Genomic DNA, 22856 nt, shown 5'->3' with positions numbered 1-22856 from the left:
AAGCTCACTTCCTCCTAAGAGACTAGAATGTACATGCAAAGCAAACAAAACAACAAAAACACGGAAAATTTTCTAAAACCTTTTTTAAAACATTGCCAAAATCAGAATATTGTTGTGTAAAATCATCAACTAAAAACAATGCCAGTTGGACATGGTAGCACACAACCTGTAATCCCAGCATTGTTGAGGTAGAGACAGGGGGATCAGGAATTCAAAGGGAAACTTGGGCAGACTGGGCCACATGAGAGGCCCTGTCTCCAAAAATAAACAAAAAATATGGAGTTTGGAGATATAACTCAGTGTGTTAGAGCACTTGTCACAAATGCTCAAGGACCTGAATTTGGATTCCAATACCCTGAAACCCCAGCACTATGAGGGTGGGGAGCAAATAGGAGGTTTACTGGACTTGCTGGCCAACAACCTAGCTCAGGTTCCATGACAGACTCTATCTCAAGAGAATAAGGTGGAAAACTGATAGAGCAGGACACCTGACATCTTACAGACCTGTACACACATGTACAAATATATGTAACACACACATAAACACACATGCTAGATAGGCAGACCTACCTACTGACACACTGACCTACAATCAATTCTAGCAACTCCAGTAAGTGGGTTAATACATAAGTCTGTACTGGAGTCAGATGAACTGCAATAAAATAGCCAAAACCTATGGAATGATTAATGCTCAGGAACGACCAGAATTGTGTAAGCAATAGCACAACACTTCATATTTGTTTTTAACAACTGAGTCATCTTTCCAGCCCCCTATTCTGTATTTTTAAAAGCCATGTAATACTGTCTCCTCTGTGACAGACTTTTTTTTTTTTTTCAAGCCTAAATCTGCATTTCCATTGCTTTCAGCAATGTGAGCTGTAAGCAAGCTCAAAATTCTGTATTAGAGGGAAATTTAGTCTAAAGGAAAAGAAAATCCAGGTTTTACCCTTGGGACTCTAAACCATTAAGCAATTGTTGAAGTAGCTCTTTACTGGAGCTTGCCCTTAATTGAGAGTCTTAAGTTTGGTTTCAGAAACCATTAATCATTACCCTTAAATAGTAAACAAAAGGGAGTTTCATAATCAGGGTGGTGTGTCATAAAGACTATAAAAGAGCTCCTTCTCAGCTCTCCATCCACTATCACCTGTTCCTGTTCTACTCTTTCAGCGGTTGCACTGACTGGTAAGCAGGTCAGTATGATCTTAACATGCCCCACTAGCTTGTGGGTGCTGGGGATGGAGCCCAGAGCTTCCAGCAGATTAAGCAAGTGCTCTACTAACAGCTATGTTCCCCAGCCCCTAACCTGGATGTTTTTAAAATACACTGGAAACCAATAATGCTATTTCCACCTATCCCTCTTTTCCTCTTCCTTTTCTTTATTCTCCCCCTTGTCTTTCCAAGAAAAAGGGACAATGTGGGAAACAGTAAATCCGTCTTGCTAACACTTGGTGTAAAAGCTCTCCTTCAGTTTCAGGTTTTTTGTTTTGTTTTGTTTTGTTTTGTTTTGGTAAATCTGTCTTTTGTTTTGTTTTGTTTTGGTAAATCTGTCTTCTTCCCAGTTTACAGGACAGCAGAATGAGTACTAAGAAGTCTCCAGAAGAAATGAAGAGCATTTTTCAAAAATATGCAGCCAAAGAAGGCGATCCAAACCAGCTATCAAAGGAGGAGCTGAAGCTGCTGATTCAGTCTGAATTCCCCAGTCTCCTGAAGGTGAGTGGCACACCTGGGCAGAGGGTGGTAGCTGCCTCTGGTGGTGAGAAAGGAGCATAGATGGCTGCGAATGCTACTGAAATACTGACCTCAGCTCTGCGGAGACAAGGCCACATAGAACACAGGACCTAGCAAAAACTAAATAGGCACTCTATCACTGAGCTACAGCCACAATCCACGTGACTTTTGTGTTTGGTAGACACACACACATACACACACAGAGCTAAAAATATTAACATTACAATCTGATGTTTCCTAATTTTCTTATAATTCAAAATAACTGTATGTGTTGCTGGGACTCGAACCCAAGACCTCACACATGCATGTGGAGATTTATTGCATAATAATAAAGTACATATACTTAACACTACAGAACTGTCCACATACAAAATGGTTGGATGAGGGCTGGAGAGATGGCTCAGCAGTTAGGAGCATTTACTGCTCTTGGAAAAACACCCATGTTTGGTTCCCAGCAGATACATAGCTGCTCACACTATCTGTACCTCTGTGTTCAGGAGATCCAATGCCCTCTCTGGCTTCTGTGGGCACCAGTTACACATAGCACATATTCACACACGCAGACAAAACACACATACTTATAAAAAAAATTTTTAAATCTTTAAAAATAAATAAATAAACAAATCTTTTAAAAATGGTTACATGATAAATTGTTAGAATTTCATCATTTTGAAACAATATCTACGTAGCCCAGGTTGGCCTAAAACTCACTGTGCAGTCCAAGCTAACTCCAAACTTAATGCAATCCCCCACTTTAGCGTCTTAAGTAGTTGAGACTACAGGTTTGAGCTACCAGATCCAGTATGAAGAATGTTTTTAAAGAAGTTTAGATCTCATAAAATACATCAGAATGTAGATTATTACTACTAAATAATAACAATAAATGTGCTATATAACGTTAACATGTTGTAACCTGAGGGAGGTGGCTGGAGAGCTGGCTCAGTGGTTAAGAACACATGATGCTCTTTCCAAAAGTTCTGGACTTAGATCCTAGCACTCAGGTCAGGTAACTTAGAACCACCAGTAGCTCTAGAGGATTTGATGGCCTTTGAGGGCAACTGTACTCACATGTCCGAGCTCACACATAGGTGCACACAGACACACATAAGAAAGTATTTCATGAAGTGGGAGGGGCAAGTATTGTAGTGCACACATTCAATCTGAGAACTCTTGAGATCACTGTTAAGTTCAAGGCCAATCTGAACATAGTGGGTTTCAGGCCAGTCAAGGCTACATAATGAGACTCGGTCTCAAAGATAAATAAAATAAAAAAGAAAGAAAGATAGAACCCAGTAATGTGACATTAAGACCACTATTACAGCTAAAGCTGGTTTCATCACAAATACCATCATATTGTCAGTGGTATGTGACTGAAACTTAGGTTGCCTTCTTGGAAGAAAAATCCAGTGCCTCTCATTTCTGAAATGTGTTGCAGTATCTTATCTAAAGTTTCTTCCTTCCCCTATCCCATTCTTTTTGTCTAAAACCAGGGTGTGAATACTCTAGACAGTCTCTTTGAAGAGCTGGATAAGAATGGCGATGGAGAAGTTAGTTTTGAAGAATTCCAATCATTGTTCAAAAAGATGTCACAATGAAGACGCCATGAATAAGAAGCCCGAACACCATCTACTGATTGAATTCTTTGCTGTTATAGAGTCTAGCTGTTAATAAAGCAAATTCTGAGACATGGCTTTCTTGTCAAGTGCTGACTCTTGATTACTTAGACTTTCGAGTAACTTGTTTTGTTTTGTTTTTTCTGAATTTTTTGCTTTACATTTATTTATTTAGTTTGTGTTTATTGTGCACGCATACATGTGAGCAAGTGCACAGACCAGCAAGTCACAGAACATGTGTGGTAGTTAAAAGACAACACATAGAGAAGGTTCTCTCCTAACATGTGAAGCTGGGGGTCAAACTGTGATTGTTAGACTTGGCACTAAGTATCTTTTCCTTCCCGAGCCATACTATTGGCTTGTTTCACCTGCTTTCAAACTTAAAAAGAAAAGTCATCAGGCCCTAATTAAACTCAGTAGGTCATACACACCAAAATACGACATGAAAGTAGAAGGGGATTTACTGGAAAGATAAGTTTCAGTGGGAAAAGAAAGAGGGGATAAGATAGGCGAATGGAGGGCAGTGAAAATGACTAAAAGTAGCCATCTACATGTATAAAAACCATCAAGAAATTAAACATTATTTTTTAATTTTAAACATAAAAAATTTTAAATATATATTGCCAGGTATGGTGGCTCATTCTTTTAATCTCAGCACTTGGGAGGTGGAAGCAGAAGAACTGAGTTCAAGGTCATACCCAGTTACACAAAGTTTAAGGTAGCCTTGGCTACATGAGACCCTGTCTCACAAAAATGTTGTTATTGCTTTTTTAAAGATTTATTCATTTTTATTGTGTGTATTTGCCTGCCTGTAATATCTGTCTACCACCTTCATACCATGCTTGTGAAGGCCATAATAGGCATCGGATTCCCCTGAAATTGGAGTTAGAGACAGAAATGAACTGCTATGAGAGTGGATGGAACTGAATCTGGGTCCTCTGCAAGAGCAGCAAGTACTTTTTAAAGTGAGGCTGGGCACATGTGGTTGGCACAAATTAGATTTTAGATATATATAAAGGAAGACATGAAGTTCTACATGTCAGGAAGGGTAAGGTTTTGGGAAAAGTTAGAGAGCAGCTAGGATCTAGACACAGTGCCATATACATACCCAAAATGTGTACAAGTTGTCAAATGATAGGGGTTTTTTTTTGTTTTTTTTTGTTTTTTTTTTTTAGAAAAATAAGCATGGAGTTAAAGATACCTCAGAGGTTAAGAGTTCTTGCAACTAATACAGAAAACCCAAGTATGGTTCCCAGCATCCCCATGCTGGCTCATAACCATCTATAATTCCAGTTCCAGGGTATCTAATACTCTCTTTTGTTGCCTGTGTGTACCAAGCACACATATATGCATGCAGGCAAAATACTTGCACCTATTAAAAATAAATAAAAATTAAACTGTGCTCTACACATAAATATTTATAAGGAAAAAAATGGGTCTAAGGAGGTAATGTAACAAATTACTAAAGATCGCTAGCCTAGTGTACATAAGACCCTTCGTTCTATTGCTGGCACCACCAACTTCTGCAAATTGTCCTCTGACCTTCACCAGTCTCATGTGATACCTGTAGGAGCACTCACACAAATGCACACACAAAATAAATAAATGTTTAAAAGCTATACTCCTCAATTAAAAGAAAATAATTTTTAATTGCTGAGTCACTGATCTTTATAATAAGCCTCTCTGCCCTCCCTCCTCCCAACTGTCAGAAAACAAATTATCTTAACTTTGAAAGTAGAGTATACTTCTGATTTTGGAGGAAAGAATGTGATTATAAAAACTTCCCCAATAATCAGACTTCATTGAAATCTATGTTGTATGTATTTAAAAAAATTAAGCAGCAAGTAGAAACACTTGCTGTCAAGCCTGATGAGTTGGGTTCAATCCCCAGGATCCATATGCTGGTGGGAGGGAACTGACTCCAGACTCCCACACACAGAAAAGCACTAAGTAAATAGACAGGTAAGTAGGGAGGGAGGGAGATTGGCTGGTTGTTGGTTGATAGATAAATAATGAAGCAGCAGAAGAAAATAAAAAACAAAAAAAGCAAACAATGCTTTTAAAAAAATGAGCCAAACACCTATAATCGCAGGATTTGAAAGGTGGAAGCAGGACCATCAGGAGTTCAAGGTCATCCTTGGCTACATAGCAAGTTGGAGGCCAGCTGAGATTATATGATACTTTGTCCTCAAAAGCCAAATTAAAAATATTAATTAAAAAATAATTAAGCACCCAGGCAGTGGTGACATACACCTTTAATTCCAACACTTGAAAGGCAGAGGCTGGGAGATCTCCAAGCTTGAGGGCAGCCTGATCTATAGAACAACTTCCAGGACAGCCAAAACCAAACAGAGAAACTCTGTCTCAAAAAGAGAAAGAGAGGGAAAACTGGGCAAAGGCATGCAGATCTGTGAGTTTAAGGCAGGCCGGCCTGGTCTACAGACCCAAGTTCCAATACAACCAGGACTACAAAATGCAGCTGCCTACAGAATGGGAAAACATTTTCACCAACTCTACATCTGACAGAGGGCTGATATCTAAAATACATAAAGAATTCAAGAAACCAGACATAAACAAACCAAAGAGCCCAATTAAATATGGCGTACAGACCTAATCAGAGAATTCTCAACAGAGGAATCGCTAATGGCCTAGAAGCACTTAACATCCTTAGTCATCAGGGAAATGCAAATCAAAACGACGCTGAGATTTCATCTTACACCCATCAGAATAGCTAAGATAAAAATCTCAAGCAACAGCTCATGCTGGTGAGTATGTGGAGCAAAAGGAGCCCTCCTCCATTGCTGGTAGAAATGTAAACTTGTACAACTACTCTGGAAATCAATCTGGGGCTTTCTCAGAAAATTGGGAATAGATCTATCTCAAGTCCCAGCTATACCACTTAAGGGGAAATATACCCAAAATATACCACAACAATACTTGCTCAACTATTTTCATAGTAGCTTTATTCATAATAGCCAGAAACTGAACAACCTAGATGTCCTGAGAACTGAAGAATAGATAAAGAAAATGTGGTACGCTTACACAATGGAGCTATTAATTAAAAACAGCTATTAAAAACAAGGACATCATGAAATTTGCAGGCAAATAGATAGAACTAGAAAAGATCATCCTGAGTGAGGTAACCCAGCCCCAGAAAGACAAATATGGTATGTACTCACTTATAAGTGGATTTTAGTCATAAAGTATAGGATAACCATGTTGCAAACTATAGACCCAAAGAAGCTAAGTAACAAGGAGGGACCAAGTGGGGATGCTTAAATCTCACTGAGGAGAAATAGATTAGACATCAGGGATGGAGGGAGGAAGGGAACTTGGTGGGGGAGGCGGAAGAATAGGAACCAGAAGAGTCAGGGTGGAGGGAGGACTGAGGGAGAGAGTATTGGAAGAGAAAACTGGATTGGGGGATATCATCTCTAGGACAAGCTAGAAACCTAGGACAATGGAAAGAATCTATGAAGGTGACCATAGAAGATTCCTAGTAATGGGGTATATAAAGCCTGAACCGGGCATCTCCTGTAACCAGGCAAGACTTGATAGAAAAATTGGGACTAACTCCCAGACTGAGATCCTAAGTAAGTCTGTGATAAGCAAGAAAAGGGTGAAGAAGGGAAGCAGCATTTCCACTGGGTTTTATACCTAGTGTCCCGATGCCTAGAGAGGGGTATGTGGGGAAGAGGTAGCAGAGAGCATTTAAAACAGAGAAAAGCAGTGAGATGATGGGTCAGTGGGCAAAAGAATTTGTCACACAAGCTTAGCAACCTGAGTTCAATCCCCAAAACCCATGTAAAGAGATGAAATGAAAATCAACTCCACGAAATCATGCTCATGCACAAATAATACAAAGGGAGAGAGCTGGGCCCAGTGGTGCATGCCTGGAATCCCAGTACTCAGGAGGGCAGAAGCAGGTGGATCTCTGTGAGTTTGAGGCCAGCTTGGTCTACTGAGTGAGTCGAGGACTGCCAAGGCTACACAGAGAAACCCTGTCTCAAAAATAAAAAATTAATTAAAATAAAAAATAAAAAGGGGAGAGAGAAAGAAAAGAAAAAAACCCAAGCAAACACTTTATGATCAATTTACAAGGCTATTCCAGGAACACACGTGCTTTGTCTTTGCTAGATACAAGGAGAGAGGGCACCCTGACTTCAGATCATCAGAGTCCATGTGTGCTAATCCAAGGTCAGAAAGGAAGAAGATGCCAAGAGTCACAGACTAATCAGGACTGTGACTCAGTGGCAGATCACTTAGTCCACAAGCATGATGATCTAGGTTCCTTTCCCAGTACTGCCAAAACAAAAAGGAAAGAATCACAAAGTAACATGCATGCTTTAAGATAGGGTAAGCACGCTCTGCAAGGATGTGGCACACAAAGTAGAGGCTTAAATGGGAATTTGATAGAACAAATATTTTCTACGACTGCTAGATATACTGGCATGGGAAAAGAATTTCAAGTTTAACCTTCAAAAAGGGTCAAAATGAAGTAGGACATGGTGATTCATACCTGTAATGCCAGCACTCAAGAGGTGAGGCAAAAGGACTGTTGTAGATTCAGATCCAGCACATAGGGAGCTTGTCTCAAAAAGTGGGGGGAGGGGGCAAAGGGTAGGGTGAGTAAACTTGGAAAGTCTTCTTGACCTCTCTTGCTACACTGATCTGATCCTCATATCACCAAAGTTCATCTACATTTCCCCTCTCATCAACACCGCCAAGACTTTGTGAGCCATGAAATCCCATTGTTCACTAGGCTGGAGGCTCCACCATGGCAAGGAGCGCTCTCTTTCTCTCTCTCTCTCTCTCTCTCCTCCTCCTCCTCCTCCTCCTCCTCCCCTCCCCTCCTCTCTTCCCCTCTCCTGTCTCCTCTCTCTCCTATATATGTGTATGTGTGCTCACTCGAATGCATATGTATACCCATGTGGGTGCCGGTGCACATGTGTGTTCCCGTATGTAGAGGACAGAGGTCAACCTTGGGTTGCTTCTTCAGGAGCCCTCCACTTCGTTTTAATTTTACTTTTGTATATATGCATGTGAGTGTGAAGTATACGTATTGTATAGCATATGTGAATGTGTATGTGTGCGTGCATCCATCCATGCATATGCAGACACTAGAAGAGTCTAGACAGAGGTAGGCATCCTGCTCTATTTTCCACTTTATTCCTGTGAGGCAGGATCTCTCTCGCTGAACTTGGGAGTTAAGCTGACGACCAGCAAGGCCCATAAGTAAGCTCCTGTCTCTGTCAATTCAAGTAATTGAATGTGTGCAAAGCCATATCCAACAACAGTCTCAGCACTTGAGAGATGGAGGTAAGAGGATCAGGAAACCAGGGCCATCTTTAGCTGAATAGTAAACTCAAGGCCAGCCTAAGATCTGTGAGACCTCATCTCAAAAAACAAGCAAACAACTATTGAATAACTGAAACTTGGGAAGAGGCAGGTCTCAAATTTTTTTAACCATACTCACTGAACTCCATGACTAGTAGACGGTAGTGCAATTTTAGTAATCATTTCATAATGTATACATACACCAAAACTCACTTTGTACATCTTGAACACTTACAATTTTGTATGTTTAAAAAAAAAAAAGGAGCATTTTTCTTCCAGACATGATGGCCACTGCCTATGACATCTTGCCTATGCCCTCCCCCACCCCTTTACAGAGTCTGCTGTCTGAAAGGAGCCAGTGCAATTTGGAGTGAGTTTCCATTAGTGAGTTTTAAGCGTAATTCATAATGTTAACAATAAATGATTGACTCCATGAATGCTTTAAAGCTAATGTATTTGTCGGGCTTTTGTACCTTGAGCTCAATCAGAAATACCTCAGAAATAGGTATTTCAACCACTTGATTTTGTTTTTGTTTTTTTGGTTTGGGTTTTGGTTTTGGGTTTTGTTTTTTGTTTTTGTTGTTGTTGTTTTGAGACATGGTTTTTCTGTGTAATTTATTTTCTTTAAAAAAAAATGACTGAATGTTGTAGAAGGAGATACTTGTGGGGGCAGTGTTTGGAGCTGTCCACTTTAGAGTCCTACATGCAACCAATGAACTACCAACACAGCTCCACTTGAAGGCTACTTGAAGATTTGAGAGATTGGTGTACTGGTTACTTGTCTTGTTGCTGTGACAACATACCTGACAAAAGCAACTTAAGGAAGAAGGGTTTCTTTCTGGCGCACAGTGTAAGAGTACTGTCCATCACCAGGAAAGTGAGGAGGGTGGGATGATGAAACTGACTCTGTGGTGGTAGTGTGAGGTTCATGTTCTAAAAGCAAATCAAATGTCCCTGTACTACAAATTGCCTAAAAAGTGACTCTGGAGTGGATTGTCTGGGTATTTGTTTGAGACAGAGTCTCATATAGCCCAAACTGGCCTCAAACTCCAGATCCTCCTTATCACCACTTCCCAAGTGTTAGGATTACAGAGATGTGGTCTTTTGGGAGATCTGTTGTTGTTTGGCTGGTTGGAGTTTTGATTTTGCTTTAAAAAATTCTTAATTTGCATAGCATATAAAGTTGTTGAAAAATAAGTCAAAGGAAATACTTCAAACAAGGCTTCAACTAAAGGCAGAAAAAAGTAATGCATTCATTATGTTTAATGCATAACATAAATTACCATTCACAGGAATCAGCTTTTAATTGTAACTATTTCACAAATCAGATGTCACATTAATTTTAACTCTGAAACTTCCCAGTTCAGAAAGGCATAAATGAAAGCATAGTGTGATAAAGAACTCCAATCAGGGCCTGCTCTTTGATCACCTCCCCCTGAGGGGGGGGAGCAGCCTTACCAGGCTACAGAAGATGACAATGCAGCCACTCCTGATGAGATCTGATAGACTAAGATCAGAAGGAAGGAGAGGAAGACCTCCCTTATCAGTGGACTTGGGGAGGGGCATGCCTGTGAAGAAGGGGGAGGGAGGGTGGGACCAGGAGGGGAGAAGGGAGGGGCTTATGGGGGGGATACAAAGTGAATAAAGTGTAATTAATAAAATAAAATTAAATTAAAAATAAAGAAAGAAAGAACTCCAATCAGAATATTACCAAATACTACCATCTCAAAGTCCATTTTCACCTTGTTAAAACATTTCTAGCCATCCCATGAGTGGTTCAGTAGTAGAATTCTAACCTGGGGCTGGACATGTGGCTCGGCAGTTAAGAGCAGTTGCTGCTCTTGCAGAGGACCCAGGTTCAGTTGCCAGGACTCATATGGCTGCTCACAATCTTCTGTAACTCCAGTTCAGGGGATCTAATATCTTCTATTAGCCTCCCAGGGCATATACACTGTGCACAGACATACATGCGAGCAAGACCCTAATACACCCAAAATAATAAAATAATTTAAAGGAAAAAGACTTCCTATCTCCCATCTTTCTCCGAATTTTTTTAAAATGTGCATGTTTGTGTGTCTGTGTCTATGCTGTGTGCAGATGCCCTAAGAGGATAAAAGAGGAAGATGGATCTCCTGGAGCTGGAGTTATAGTCAGTTGTGAAATGCCTGATGTGGGTGCCAGAAACAAAATTTGGGTCCTCTAGAAGAGAAGGAAGCACTATTAACTGCTGAGCCATCTCTCCAGCTCCTTCCCTATTTTCTTTTACCAACACCACCATCTGAGTACCCACGTATGTTTTAAAGGCAGTGCATGTATTTTGTTTTCACTGTGTTATAGTTTACCTGAATTCACATTTGCATTTGTTTTTAACGTTTTATCATATTTTATAAATTTTTTGCATGTGGACGCATGTGCCATGATGAATAGAAATCAAAGTACATCTTTCAAATGTCTGTTTTCCTTCTACCTTGTGGATTCTGGGAATCAAACTTAGATTATCACACTTGGTGGCAAGTGCTTTTACCTGCTAAAGCATCTCCCTGTTTATTCTTGTTTTGTTTTGAGGCAAGGTCTCACTATATGAGGATAGCATTAAACATATTCTACAGACCAGGCTGGCCTCAAACTCAATATCCTCCTACCTCTGCTTTCTTAGAGCTGAGATTACAGTCATGATCATGGCGAGGTTGCAGGAACAGATTCTTTTTCTAAAAAAAAAAAAAAAAAAAAAAAAAAACGGGAAAAGCAGAGTCTCCAGGGGGATAGAGGGTCTGGAATCCAGAATCTGAGTTTGTATAGAGAGCTGAAACTTTTATGTTGGGTGATTTGCCTTTCTTTCTTAGAGTTGGCTGGTTTGGGTTATTGGGGGGACTGGATAATCCAGACAAAGAAAGAAGGCTGACTGATTCCCATGATATAAGCCCCTACCTCTCCCAGGAGATTTGGGAGGCCTACCAAAAAGGCTACCAAGTCTTTGTCTTGTAGGAGAATTGGCAAGTTGGCCATCTTAAATGTTTAAGTAAAAAGTATATCAATCTACCTAATGCCTCTTTTCCCCTGTCTTACACCTAGTCCCTCAGACTGATACAGAGTTAGAACATAAGTCAGCTATGTTCCTGATAAGCCTCTTCTAAAAGCAGCCGAGACAACTGTAAAGCCAAAAAGAGACCAGAGCTGCTGCAGATCCAGAAGTATTCTGTAACACTTCAAAGTGTTCTCAGGATAAATCATAGAAATAGCATGATATAACAAATTTTTGCTCTTTCCTGGGTACCCTAGGACTCAACATATACTGGAGCCCTTAGAGAATAAAAAACTATTTTTCCTTTTATGTATGCCTGGTAAGAGCCTGTTCTGAATAATAGCGTCTCCAATGGTTTTGTAAGCAACTGGAACACTTCTCTTGCATGCCAAATTGGGGGAGGGGGTTTTGACAACCAATGAAATAAAACAGATTTTAGCATAGCCGTATCCTAAAAGAATCTCCTGTTAAGAGTGGGAGGAAGGATAGAGGGAGCAGAGAGGGGAGGTGGGGGAGGTGGATCAAGAACATCACAAGAAGACCTATAGAATCAACTAACATGGGCCCATGGGGCTCACAGAGAATGAAGCACCAATCAAGGTGCACACACAGGCTGGGCCTAGACCCCTTACACATATTGTAACAGATGCACAGCTTGTTCTTCATGTGGGTCCCCTAACAATGGGACTAGGGCCTGTCTCTGACTTTGTTACCTACCTTTGGATCCCTTTCCCCTAGCTGGACTTCCTTGTCTGGCCTCAGTGGGAGAGGATGAACTTAGTCCTGCTTCGACTTCGTGTACCAGAATGGGTAGGTACCCCCTTGAGGGCCTCCCCTTCTCTGAGAAGCAGGAGAGAAGGAAATGGGAGGAGGAAACATGAGGATGGGACTGGGAAGAGAGGAGAGAGGGGGCTGGGATCAAGCTGTGAAGTGACTAAATAAATAAACAAACAAGTGGGAAAACAAAAGAATCTCCTGTTTCCCAACCTGTTCATTTTCCTTAGCTAGAAGAACAGGAATGACCATGTCAACCAAGTAATTGTTATCTGCCATGTAAAGTCACTCTTCAGGCATTGTGGTGTTTATGATTCCATCCCCTTAGTCTTTTTCTTTAATAAGACTTTCAGCCATCAGCACAACTGCTGGCTCTTAAGGCTATTTTTCTCCAGCAAAGTGATCTCAGCACATAAAGACATTCAATAGCAATTAGGTTTTATTGTTCTCATCTCACTTATGTGTATAGGAGCCATTGAAATGTAAAATGCACACATCCTCTGACTTAGCGATTTTCCTTCTATGGATTCATCCCACAGATGTGCTTATGGGTGGGTACAGAACATATTTGTACACAAAGGTCAAAATGTTGAGCGAATTTAGGGTTATGAAAATAAAGAGCATAACCTAAATACAAAACTATAAACACAATACCATAAATGCAATAAATGTTGTCATTCCCACAGTGCACACAGCTAGACAAGCTGTAAAAGGTCCTTACACAATGACAGCTGATCAGTACAAGGTAGGAACAGTGTCTCAAGCACACTAGTTAAGGATGCTGTGGGTGTGGCCCAGTAGTAGGACACTTCACTAGAACACATGGTATCTTAAGTTCCCATTCATTGTACTGCCTACCCCCCCAAAAAAGAGTATATGTGCATCAACATATACAAATAGGTTTATGCACACACACACACACACACACACACAGAAAGAGAGAGAAAGAGAGAACATGCATGCGTCCCTGACCTAATAAAGAACAGAACAAAATAAAGGTACAGCCTTTGTAAAAGAGAAATAAAGCAAAATGAGACGAAGAAGTCCTTTTATGCCTTTTTCTATAGACTTCACTTTTTTACCTTACATATCAATTTTTAATGTATACTTACACACAGAGTTAGGAGCAGTCATCAAAGACTTAACTTCAACAAAACTGTCTAATAGCGACACCTACTGGTAAAATCCCTTCTTATCCCAAAGTTTGTCTTGAAAAAGAAAACCAATCATTTTCCTTGCAGAGCCACTGCAGGTATATTACTCAGGAAAAACATTTCTATTAAAGCCTCCTAAGAAACTCTTCACTGAAATAAGGTCTTCTGAGCATAAGGCTTAAAAGTGCCATCTGTTTGGGAAGTGACAGTTCATTATGGTTTGAATTTAAAGCTATAAAAAGGCATGAATATTTCTATATCCTTCCATGGGGTGATCTCTAGCATATGATGCCAAGTGAAAAAAGAAAATCAGAAAAAAATGATAAAAATATGCTATGATGTATCTAAAAAGGGAAGAAGTTACAGATGGACAAACTCATTTGTTTATATTTTACTTAATTTTAACATTTATTCTTATTTATTTATTTATATGAATGTTTTGCCTGCATGTATATGTGTACCATATGCATGCATTGACTACAAAGGCCAGAGGAGGGCATCAGATCCCCTGGAACTGGACTTATAGGTGGTTGTGAGCTGCCAAGTAAGTGCTGGGAACTGAACCCAAGTCCTCCAGAGGAATATGTGCTCTTAACTGCTGAGCCATCTCTCCAGGCCCTATTATATATTTTAAAAATGAAAAGATGGGACTGACAAGATTTCTCAGTGGATAAGAATGTTTGTCACCAAGCTAATGATCAGAGTTCTACCCCAAGACCTATATAAGGCCTACATAATGGAAGAAAAGAACCAAATCCTGCAAAAGTTGTCTCTACTACTATATGCACACTGTGGCACTTGCACCAGGACACATACACACACATGCACTCAAATAAAATGTTATTTTTAAATGGAACGAAGCTAGAACAAAAAGAACAAACAGTTGCTATCAAGGAAGGTATAGGTGAAGGTGAAAGAGTGTTATGGTTCAAGTATCAAATGCACCCCCACAGGTTCATGTGTTCAAATACTTGTTTCCCAGCTATAGTGCTGTTTAGGAAAGCTGAGGAACATTTTGGACAAGGGGCTTTGTTGGCAGAATGATGCTGGCCTGCTTAGGATAGGATGAGGGTTAATAGGCCAGCCCTGCTTTGCACTTTTGGGCATCTACCTACAACATGAGACATATCACCTCATACGCCCACCAACACAGACAGGAACCATGTCTTCTCTCTAACGATGGCCTATACCTCCTCAAACTGTGAGGCAAACTGTGCTTCCCTAATATTCACAAAGCCCTAAAGTCCCATCCCCAACACTACATTAACCAGAAGTGATGATACATTCCTGGAATCCCAGCACTTGGGAGAAAATAGAGAAAAAAAATCAGAAGTTCAAGGTTATCCTTTGTTACATATCCTTGGTTACAGGTCTCTGTCTCAATTTAAAAAACAAATAATCCAACACTCCTTACTTAAGCTGTTACAGTGGGGTATTAATTATGTCAAAGAGATGATAAAAAGTAACTAATATAAAGAAATAAGAGTAGAATTAGATTTCTCTAAGCCACTGATTATTTTATTTTTAATTACATGTCTGGGTGTACATATGTACAGGAGTGCAGGTCAGAGGCATTGGATAACCTAAAGCTGGAGTTACACCTGGCTGTGAGCTGCCTGATATGGGTGCTGAGAACCAGCTCAGGTTCTTGGTAAGAGTAATACACATTTTTTTTTTTTTGAAACAGGGTCCTGGATGTCCTAGAACTCACTGTGTAGACCAGGCTAACCTCAACTCATATAGCTCTGCCTGCCTCTGCCTCCTACGTGTTGGGATGAAGGGTATGTGTCCAGCCTGAAGTATATATTCTTAACTGCTGAGACACCATTATTCAATTAAAGTCAATGACTCCTAACAGAGACAACTCTACCCCTGCCCTCCTACCAAGGAATATTTGGTAATATCTGGAGGAAATTTTAGTGTCATAATTGAAGATGGGACTAATGGCATCTAGCACCTCACACATGACAAAAAATAAATAAGAAAAGTAAGAAATTAAAAATCATCTAGCCCAAAATGACAGTGAAAATAAACTTATATCTATAATATAAAGAGAACTCTTACAGCTGAACAGTAACAATACAAACAACCCAAATAAAATGGACCAGGAATTGTGAACAGACATTTTTCCAAAGAAGGCACAAAGTAGCCATTATTCAAATGGAAGATATTCAACATTCTTAGCCATGAGGGCGAGGAGTGAATGCAAATTAAAGTCCAAAAGAGATATCACTTCACTTCCACTAGGATGGCTGTGAAGACAGACACAAACAATAACAAATGCTCCAGAAAATGCAGAAACTGAGACCCTCACTCATTGATGGTGGGAAAGCAAACTGTTGTTGGGAATAGTATTGCATCTTTAGCAAACATTCTGGTGGTTCCTCACTAGACTAAGCATAATTATCACATGACCCAGGAATTCCTCTCCTAGGTGAAGTGAAAGTATAGCATACAAAAACTCATATATGAATGCTCACAGAAACATTATTCATAATACAGAAAAAGTAGGGATAAACCAAATGTCCACTAATAGATGAATGGATAAAAAAAAATAATAATAATAACACTTGTCCACGGAAGAGACCATCAATTACCAAAATAAGAAATGAATTAGTGATATTTGATACAACATATACATTAAAAGTATTATGCCAGTCAGGAGTGGTGGCACACACCTTTAATCCCAGCACTTGTAATGAAGAGACAGGCAGATCTCCGTGAGTTCAAGTCCAGCCTGGTATACATAGTGAGTTTCAGAACAGCCAAGGCCAAGTAGAAAAACCGTGTTTTGAAAAAACAAAAAGCTAGGCATGGTGGTGTACACCTGTAGTCCCAGGACTCAGGGAGGCAGAGGTAGGTGGATCTCTGTGAGTTCAAGGCCAGTTTGGTTTATAAAGTGAGTCCAAGACAACCAAGGCTACACAGAGAAACTCTGCCTCAACCCCCCCAAAAAAAAATAAAAGTAAAAACAAAAAAAGGTAGAGAGGTAGGGACAAAGAGAGACAGAGAAGGAGGGGCTGAGAGGCAGGGAGAGAGAGAAAAAGAGTGAGAAAGAGAGAAAAAGAGAGAAAACGTTATACCAAATGAAAGAAGCCAGTCACAAAAGGCCACATAGTAGAAAATCCCATGTATAGAAATTGACTACAGTAGGCAAATCCAGAGATAGAAAGTAGATCAACAGTCTAGAAAGGGTATGAGGGTTAATGTCTGCTAAAGCATGCGCTCCTTTTTATTTCTTAAGACAGGGTCTCATGTAGTTCAGGTTGGCTTTTATCTAACCATACAGCTGAGGATAACTTTGAACTTCTGATCTTCCTGCCTCCTTTTCTTCCTGAGTGCTAGGATTACAGACATTCACAACCATGTCCGAGTTATACAGTGCTGGGTATGGAACTTAGTGTTTTGTATTATTTAATAAATACTCTACCAACTGAGCTATATACCAAGTTTTGGAATTTCTTTAAGTAATGAAGTAATCTAAAATTGATTGCCATGATAGTGACACAGATCTATAAAAATGCTAAAGCACATTGAATGAGACACTGCAAATGGCCAAAATCTGTAGGATATTAAGAAAAGCATAATCGATAGGCGCAGTGGCACAGGCCTGTAATCCCAGCACTCTGGCAGAGGCAGGCAAAACTCTGTGAGGCCAGCCTGATCTATAAAAGTGAATCCAGAACCACCAATGCTACATAGAGAAACCCTGTCTCGAAAAACAAAAAAGAAGGAAGGAAGGAAGGAAGGAAGGAAGGAAGGAAGGAAGGAAGGAAGGAAGGAAGGAAGGAAGGATAGAAAAGAAAAAAAACCAAAACAAACAAACAAACAAAAAAAACCAACATAATCCGTATTGGCAAGATAGCTCAGCAGGTAAAGGCACTGGCCTCAAGCTTGACAGCGTAAGTTTGATCCCTGGGAACCACATAGTAGAAGAACCAATTCCTGAGAGTTGTTCTCCAACCTCCACACACATGCATATGCATGTTGTAGCACATGCACCCACACACATGTAAGAGTGCCCACAAACAAAGGAAATAAAATATAATTCTTAAAAAAACACACAGAGAGAACTAGGCATGGCAGCTCCTATTTGTGAGCCCCAACTTTAGAGGATCACTGTGAGTTTGAGGCCAGTCTAAGCTACATGGTGAGTTCTGGTAAGCCTAAGATATGGTAAGACCCACATCTAAAATAAAACAAGGGCCTATGAGGTGGCCAGTGGATTAAAAATACCTACCTGGCAAGCCTAACAACTTGAGTTTGTTCCCCAGAACACAAAAAAGAAAACCAACACTGGCGAACAGTCCATATGGTACACATGCATGCACGCACACGCGTGCACACACGCACACACACACACATAGAAATAAAACACACACAATTTAAAACAAACCAAGAAGAGTACAACCACTACATGAAGGCCCCTGGTATTAGGTAGGGGTGTTTGGCAGCAGGGCTGTGGCTGGATGTACAGACAGGCAACTGATGACCAAGCAAGCTAAAGGTCAGTGATAGACATGAAAGGCGAGCTCTGTTCATGAGTATGGCAAGAAAGTAAAGGCACAGAAACAAAGCCTGGTTCCTAGAGAAATTGGTTCAATTTTTCATGGGTTTTGTTGAGGTTCCAGGGGAAATATCATAAAAAGGTTGTCTAAGGTATAGGGAATAATCACGGAAAAACTGAAATAGCATACTTCAGATTGTCCAAAGTGGAAACCCTAAGTGTGGAAGGAATTAGCATGACATTGGACAAATAAATAAAACAGCATGTGATGAAAAGGGAGAGCCTTCAATGCCCAGCAAAGGATCCTGACTTGTTCTTCAGTGCTTATAGTCAGGCATAGTGGTGTTTGCCTTTAATGCTAGCACTTGAAAGACTGAGGCAGGTGGATCTCTGAATTCAAGGCCAGACATGTTTACATATCAAGTTCCAAGGCAACCAGGGAAACACAACTGTTGGTTCTCCTCCTGCCTGGGAACTGCTTCCCAGCAGCCCACGAAGTCAGGAGGGGCAGAAGACAAGAACCCTGCCTAGAAGGGCCTTCGAGAACTATACCGGGATCACACACCCTGGGAACAGCTGATGACTAGTTCAACTTTAATTCGAGAGAACAAAGGCTATATTCCCCCCCCCCCCGGGGGGGTCTCCAAGAATAGGTGTACGTATTGGTTGGAACTAGGTACTTCAAGGATGCTTGATTTGCATTATACAGTTCGCTCCTATCAAAAGAATAGAATCTCAGTACCTAATTAACATATAGACACAGGGAGGGGAGACCTAGCAGGGAGCTGTGTCAGAAGCCATATATCAAGTGTGGTTAGGGGAGTCTGTGCCTAAAGACACTCTCCAGAAGTCAGGCAGAGAGAAGGGGACCCTGCCAAGGGGAAGGAGTTTTGCCTTTAGTGCTTAGCTTATAATGGCTGTCCTGTCCAGGCAAGAACTGCAACCTCAACCAACAGGGTAGCTCCAACACACAACCATTTTTGTGTGTGTGTGTGTGTGTATGCACATATATAGATGCTAACAAAGGCCAAAAGAAAGTGTCAGATCCCTAGAACTGGAGTTATATGTGACTGTGTGATACCTAATGTAGATACTGGAACCAAATTTGGGTTCTCTGGAAAAGTTGCAAGTGCTCTTAGCCACTGAACCATCTCTCTAGCACCATAACTATCTTGGACAAAAGGAACTGGCAGATGAGGACCAGCAGCACAATGGTTGTCACTTTTGTTTTAGAAAGAATGATGGCCACCAATGTGGAAAATAGGCAGACTGGGGACAAGTCTAGAGATGGGACAGCTCATTTATTTATATTAGCTGTTTAAATTGTTGTCACGGTCAATTTAATCCTTTCCTAAACATTAAGCTTGAAAGCTGTTGCAAAGACAAATCTGGCTGGGCTGTGTTTCTTCAAGGCACAGCTGGTAAGATAGTCTAGTGAGAACAAAGCAAAAATATTTTTTGAAGCAAAAATAATAGGTAATAATAAGTTCACATATAATTTTTAAAGTTCTTGCACTGCCAGGAGAAAACAATAATTACCCGTTAGATATTTAGGTAAGAACTGAAACAGAATGACAATAATTGGACCCAGAAAATCAACAAGCCACTTACCAATGGGACTGGAGTGTCTGGATCAAATTCTGTAGAATTAGCATCTAAAGACAAAGGAGGAATTTAGTCATTTACCAATATTGCTGACACATTCTTGTTGTTAAATAAACAGTTCTTAGCAAACCGTGGACTTACCTTTCAAGTTCAGACAGTTTCTTGCAAACTCAATCACTGCCAGTTGCATCCCAAGGCAAATTCCTATGAGGAGAAGCACATGAGCATGTTTTGTATCAAGTGACACTTTGTGTTCAACTGCTTCCAGCAGTCTCTTAGAATGCAGACCTCAAGAGAGGAAAACTTCCTGTTTAGTTCCCTGCAATCCCCTTGGCACTCAGAGTAGTTCCTGGAAGTGCAGCAAGTGACAGGGGTTAAAACTAAGGAGCAGCCTAAGGTCCTGAGGTGAACAAGAAGCAACTGGAGGGCAGATGAGGAACACAAGCTCCCAGAAGGCATATCTGCCCTCTGCCACAGCTGTTCTTGAACCAAGGCACCTATGTGGGTTGCAGGGCTGTTTCAAAGACCTTGAGTCTTTCAGAGCATGTCTAACAACACCCCAACTCAAGAGGAAGTCTCCTGCTTCTCTAGGATGATTTCATAACCAAAATATGTCCTTAGCCACAGGGCAACCAGAGGTTGGCTAGTCTGTGGATGACCACCTAAGGAAGTGGGGCTGCTAATCACAGGGCTAAAAGCAGCATCAGAGGCTGGCACCCATGCTATGGGCAGGTGTATAGCAAAAAGCAGGGAAGGAGACACAAAATGAAACTGAGCACTTGCTCAGAAAGGCAGAAGTGGGTTAGAGAGCTGGCTCTGGTTAGGAGCACTTGATGCTCTTGCAGAGGAACCAGGCTATCACCACCAACATGGCAGCTCACAAATGTCTATAACTCCAGTTCCAGAATATCCAATGTCCTCTTTTGGCCTCGAAGCTACTGCATGCATGTGGCACACAGACACAGATACAGGCAAAATACCCTGGCACATAAAATAAAAATAAATGTTAAAAAAAAAAAAAGATGAAGAGAAGACAAAGGCCTGGGTCACTACAGGCCTGTTGCTATACAGATACTTTTGAACCTATCTTCATATTCACTGAAGCACACCAACTCCCTCCTATAAATAGGATAATAAGCATTCTAGATGTTGTTACAGACATACATATGTGATCCAGGGGATGCAAATGGAGAAGCCATCAATATACCAGCATGTCAGGATGAAGGAATAAGCAGGAAATGGCTGAGTGCTCACAGAACTTCAGAAAGTTCCATATGACTAGGGCAGAAATAGACATGATGTTGTAAAGCTGAGGTGCATACCTATAATCATAGATCATAGGAGGTATAGGCAGGAGGATCAGGAGTTCAAAGCCAGCCTCAGCTACATAAAAAATTCAAGGCTCACTTAAGGATGGGTATATGAGAAGAAACATGCTCAACACAAATACACACACACACACACACACACACATACATATACATATACATACACACATACACACACACAGAAAAGCTTGAAAAGATAGATTAAGACAGTGGAAATGGCCAGACAGGGGCAGGCAGACTGCTATGAGTTTGGGGCCAGCCTGGTCTACAGAGCAAGTTCCAAGACAGCTACATAGAGAAATCATGTCTCAAAAAAAAAAGAAAAACAAATAAACAAAAAAAAAAACAAAACAGTAGAAATGTAAAAAGAATTTCACTGGCCATATTACACATATGTTATACAGTTTCAGACCAGATATACTTCTCACTGTATAAAAGAGAGCACTTGAGGCTGGAGAGATGGCTCAGCAATTAAAAGTACTTGTTACTGTTGCAGAAGAGCCAGTTTTGTTTTCCAGCACCCACATGGCAGCTAGAGAATCAGATGCCACCTTCTGACTTCACAGATCACTAGGCACCCATGTGGTGTACAGATAAAAAAGCATGTAAAACAAAAGAGGGCATTTATTGGTTGTTTTGTCTATATTAAATTTATATGCCTTTAACTGCACAAAATAAAAACGAATAAAGAGCACACACGAGAGCAAGCAAGCAGAGAGAGAAAACACGAGAACAACTTTTTGCACAATGAAAATTGCATCAAGAGCTTTAACCAAGTTTAGAGACAGACTTAAAAACACAAACAGTGAGGGTCTAAGGCTATAGTTTACTTGATGGAGTGCTTGCCTAACGTGCTCAAAACTCCAGGTTCCATTCCCCTATATGGCATAAACTAGCACCTACTAGTAATCCCAGCACTAAGAAAGTGAAGCTAGGAGGATCAATAGTTCAAGTCTATGTAGAAACTTTGAGGTCAGCCTTAGCTACATAAAATACCCTGTATGAAAACACCCTGTAATAGTTTGAATGAGAATGGCCCCCATAGGTTCATAAGTCTAAATATTTTGTCTCCAGTTGAAGGCTGTTTGGGGAGAGACTAGAAGGTGTGCCTTGTTGGAAGAAAAGTTACTGCAGGCAGGCTCTGAGATTTCAAAAGACTCTTGCTATTTTGAATCAGGTCTCTATGCTTCCTGCTTACAGATCAAGATATGAGCTCTCAGCAGCTGCTCCAAGTGCCGTGCTTGCCTGTCTGCTGCCATGCTCGCAGCCAAGATGGTGATAGACGCCTTTCCCTCTGGAACTGTAAGCACCTCCCCGTGCCAAAAATAAAAAAAAAAAAAAAAAAAGAAAGAAAGAAAAAAAAAAAAAACTTCTTTGTATAAGTTGCCTCGGGCCTAGTGTTTACCATAGCAATGGAAAAATAACTAACACACAACACATGCCCCTTTTTATTTGTGTGTGTACATGATGTATGCCCAAGTGCAGAGGCCAGAGGAATAAATCAGGTATCCTGCATTACCAATCTCTATCTTCTTCACTTGATACAGGGTCTCTCAGTGAACCTGGAACCTGAAAATTCAGCTAGGCTAGCTGCCCAGCAAGCTCCAGCAATTCTCCCGTCTCCCCAACCAAACATATGCACGCACAGTGTTAGAGTTACAGACATGTGCTGCTGTACTCAGCTATTTTTTATTAATTTATTTTTTATTAATTACAGTTTATTCACTTTGTATCTCAGCTGTAGCCCCCTACCTCATCCCCTCCCAATTCCACCCTTTCTCCCTCATC

At 40.6% G+C, this 22856-nt stretch overlaps 2 protein-coding genes across 9 annotated transcripts in view; one reads left to right on the top strand and one right to left on the bottom strand.

Moving 5' to 3' along the window:
• Nucleotides 1–22856, bottom strand: part of Ctps2 (CTP synthase 2) — a 177098-nt gene that overhangs the window by 114193 nt on the left and 40049 nt on the right. For all 6 annotated transcript variants that reach the window (XM_055615783.1, XM_055615781.1, XM_055615784.1 and 3 more), the window contains 2 exons: nt 19882–19944; nt 19747–19790 (listed from right to left, as the gene is read on the bottom strand). In XM_055615783.1, the coding sequence (XP_055471758.1) occupies nt 19747–19790; nt 19882–19944 (107 nt within the window). The remainder of the gene's footprint in view (nt 1–19746; nt 19791–19881; nt 19945–22856) is intronic.
• On the top strand, nt 1112–3430 carry S100g (S100 calcium binding protein G). Of its 3 annotated transcripts, none has more exons than XM_055615789.1 (3): nt 1112–1190; nt 1567–1710; nt 3219–3430. In XM_055615789.1, exons 2-3 carry the CDS (start codon nt 1576–1578, stop codon nt 3321–3323), a joined length of 240 nt encoding a protein of 79 aa, XP_055471764.1. In that variant the 5' UTR covers nt 1112–1190; nt 1567–1575; the 3' UTR covers nt 3324–3430. The 3 variants fall into 3 exon arrangements, with proteins under 3 accessions (XP_055471764.1, XP_055471763.1, XP_055471765.1); XM_055615788.1 differs by having other exon boundaries at nt 1114–1190; nt 1560–1710; XM_055615790.1 differs by having other exon boundaries at nt 1126–1182; nt 1560–1710.

This window comes from Psammomys obesus, unplaced genomic scaffold (genome assembly GCF_907164565.1).
Source record: "Psammomys obesus unplaced genomic scaffold, mPsaObe1.curated_primary_1811, whole genome shotgun sequence".
Lineage (NCBI taxonomy): Eukaryota > Metazoa > Chordata > Mammalia > Rodentia > Muridae > Psammomys > Psammomys obesus.
This window is presented reverse-complemented; position numbering and strand designations above follow the sequence as displayed.

Excerpts from the sequence above, each read along its gene's own strand:
- S100g (XM_055615789.1), top strand. The coding sequence starts at position 1,576 with ATGAGTACTAAGAAGTCTCCAGAAGAAATGAAGAGCATTTTTCAAAAA. Across the intron at positions 1,711-3,218 it reads AATTCCCCAGTCTCCTGAAG|GGTGTGAATACTCTAGACAG; the intron begins GTGAGTGGCACA and ends GTCTAAAACCAG.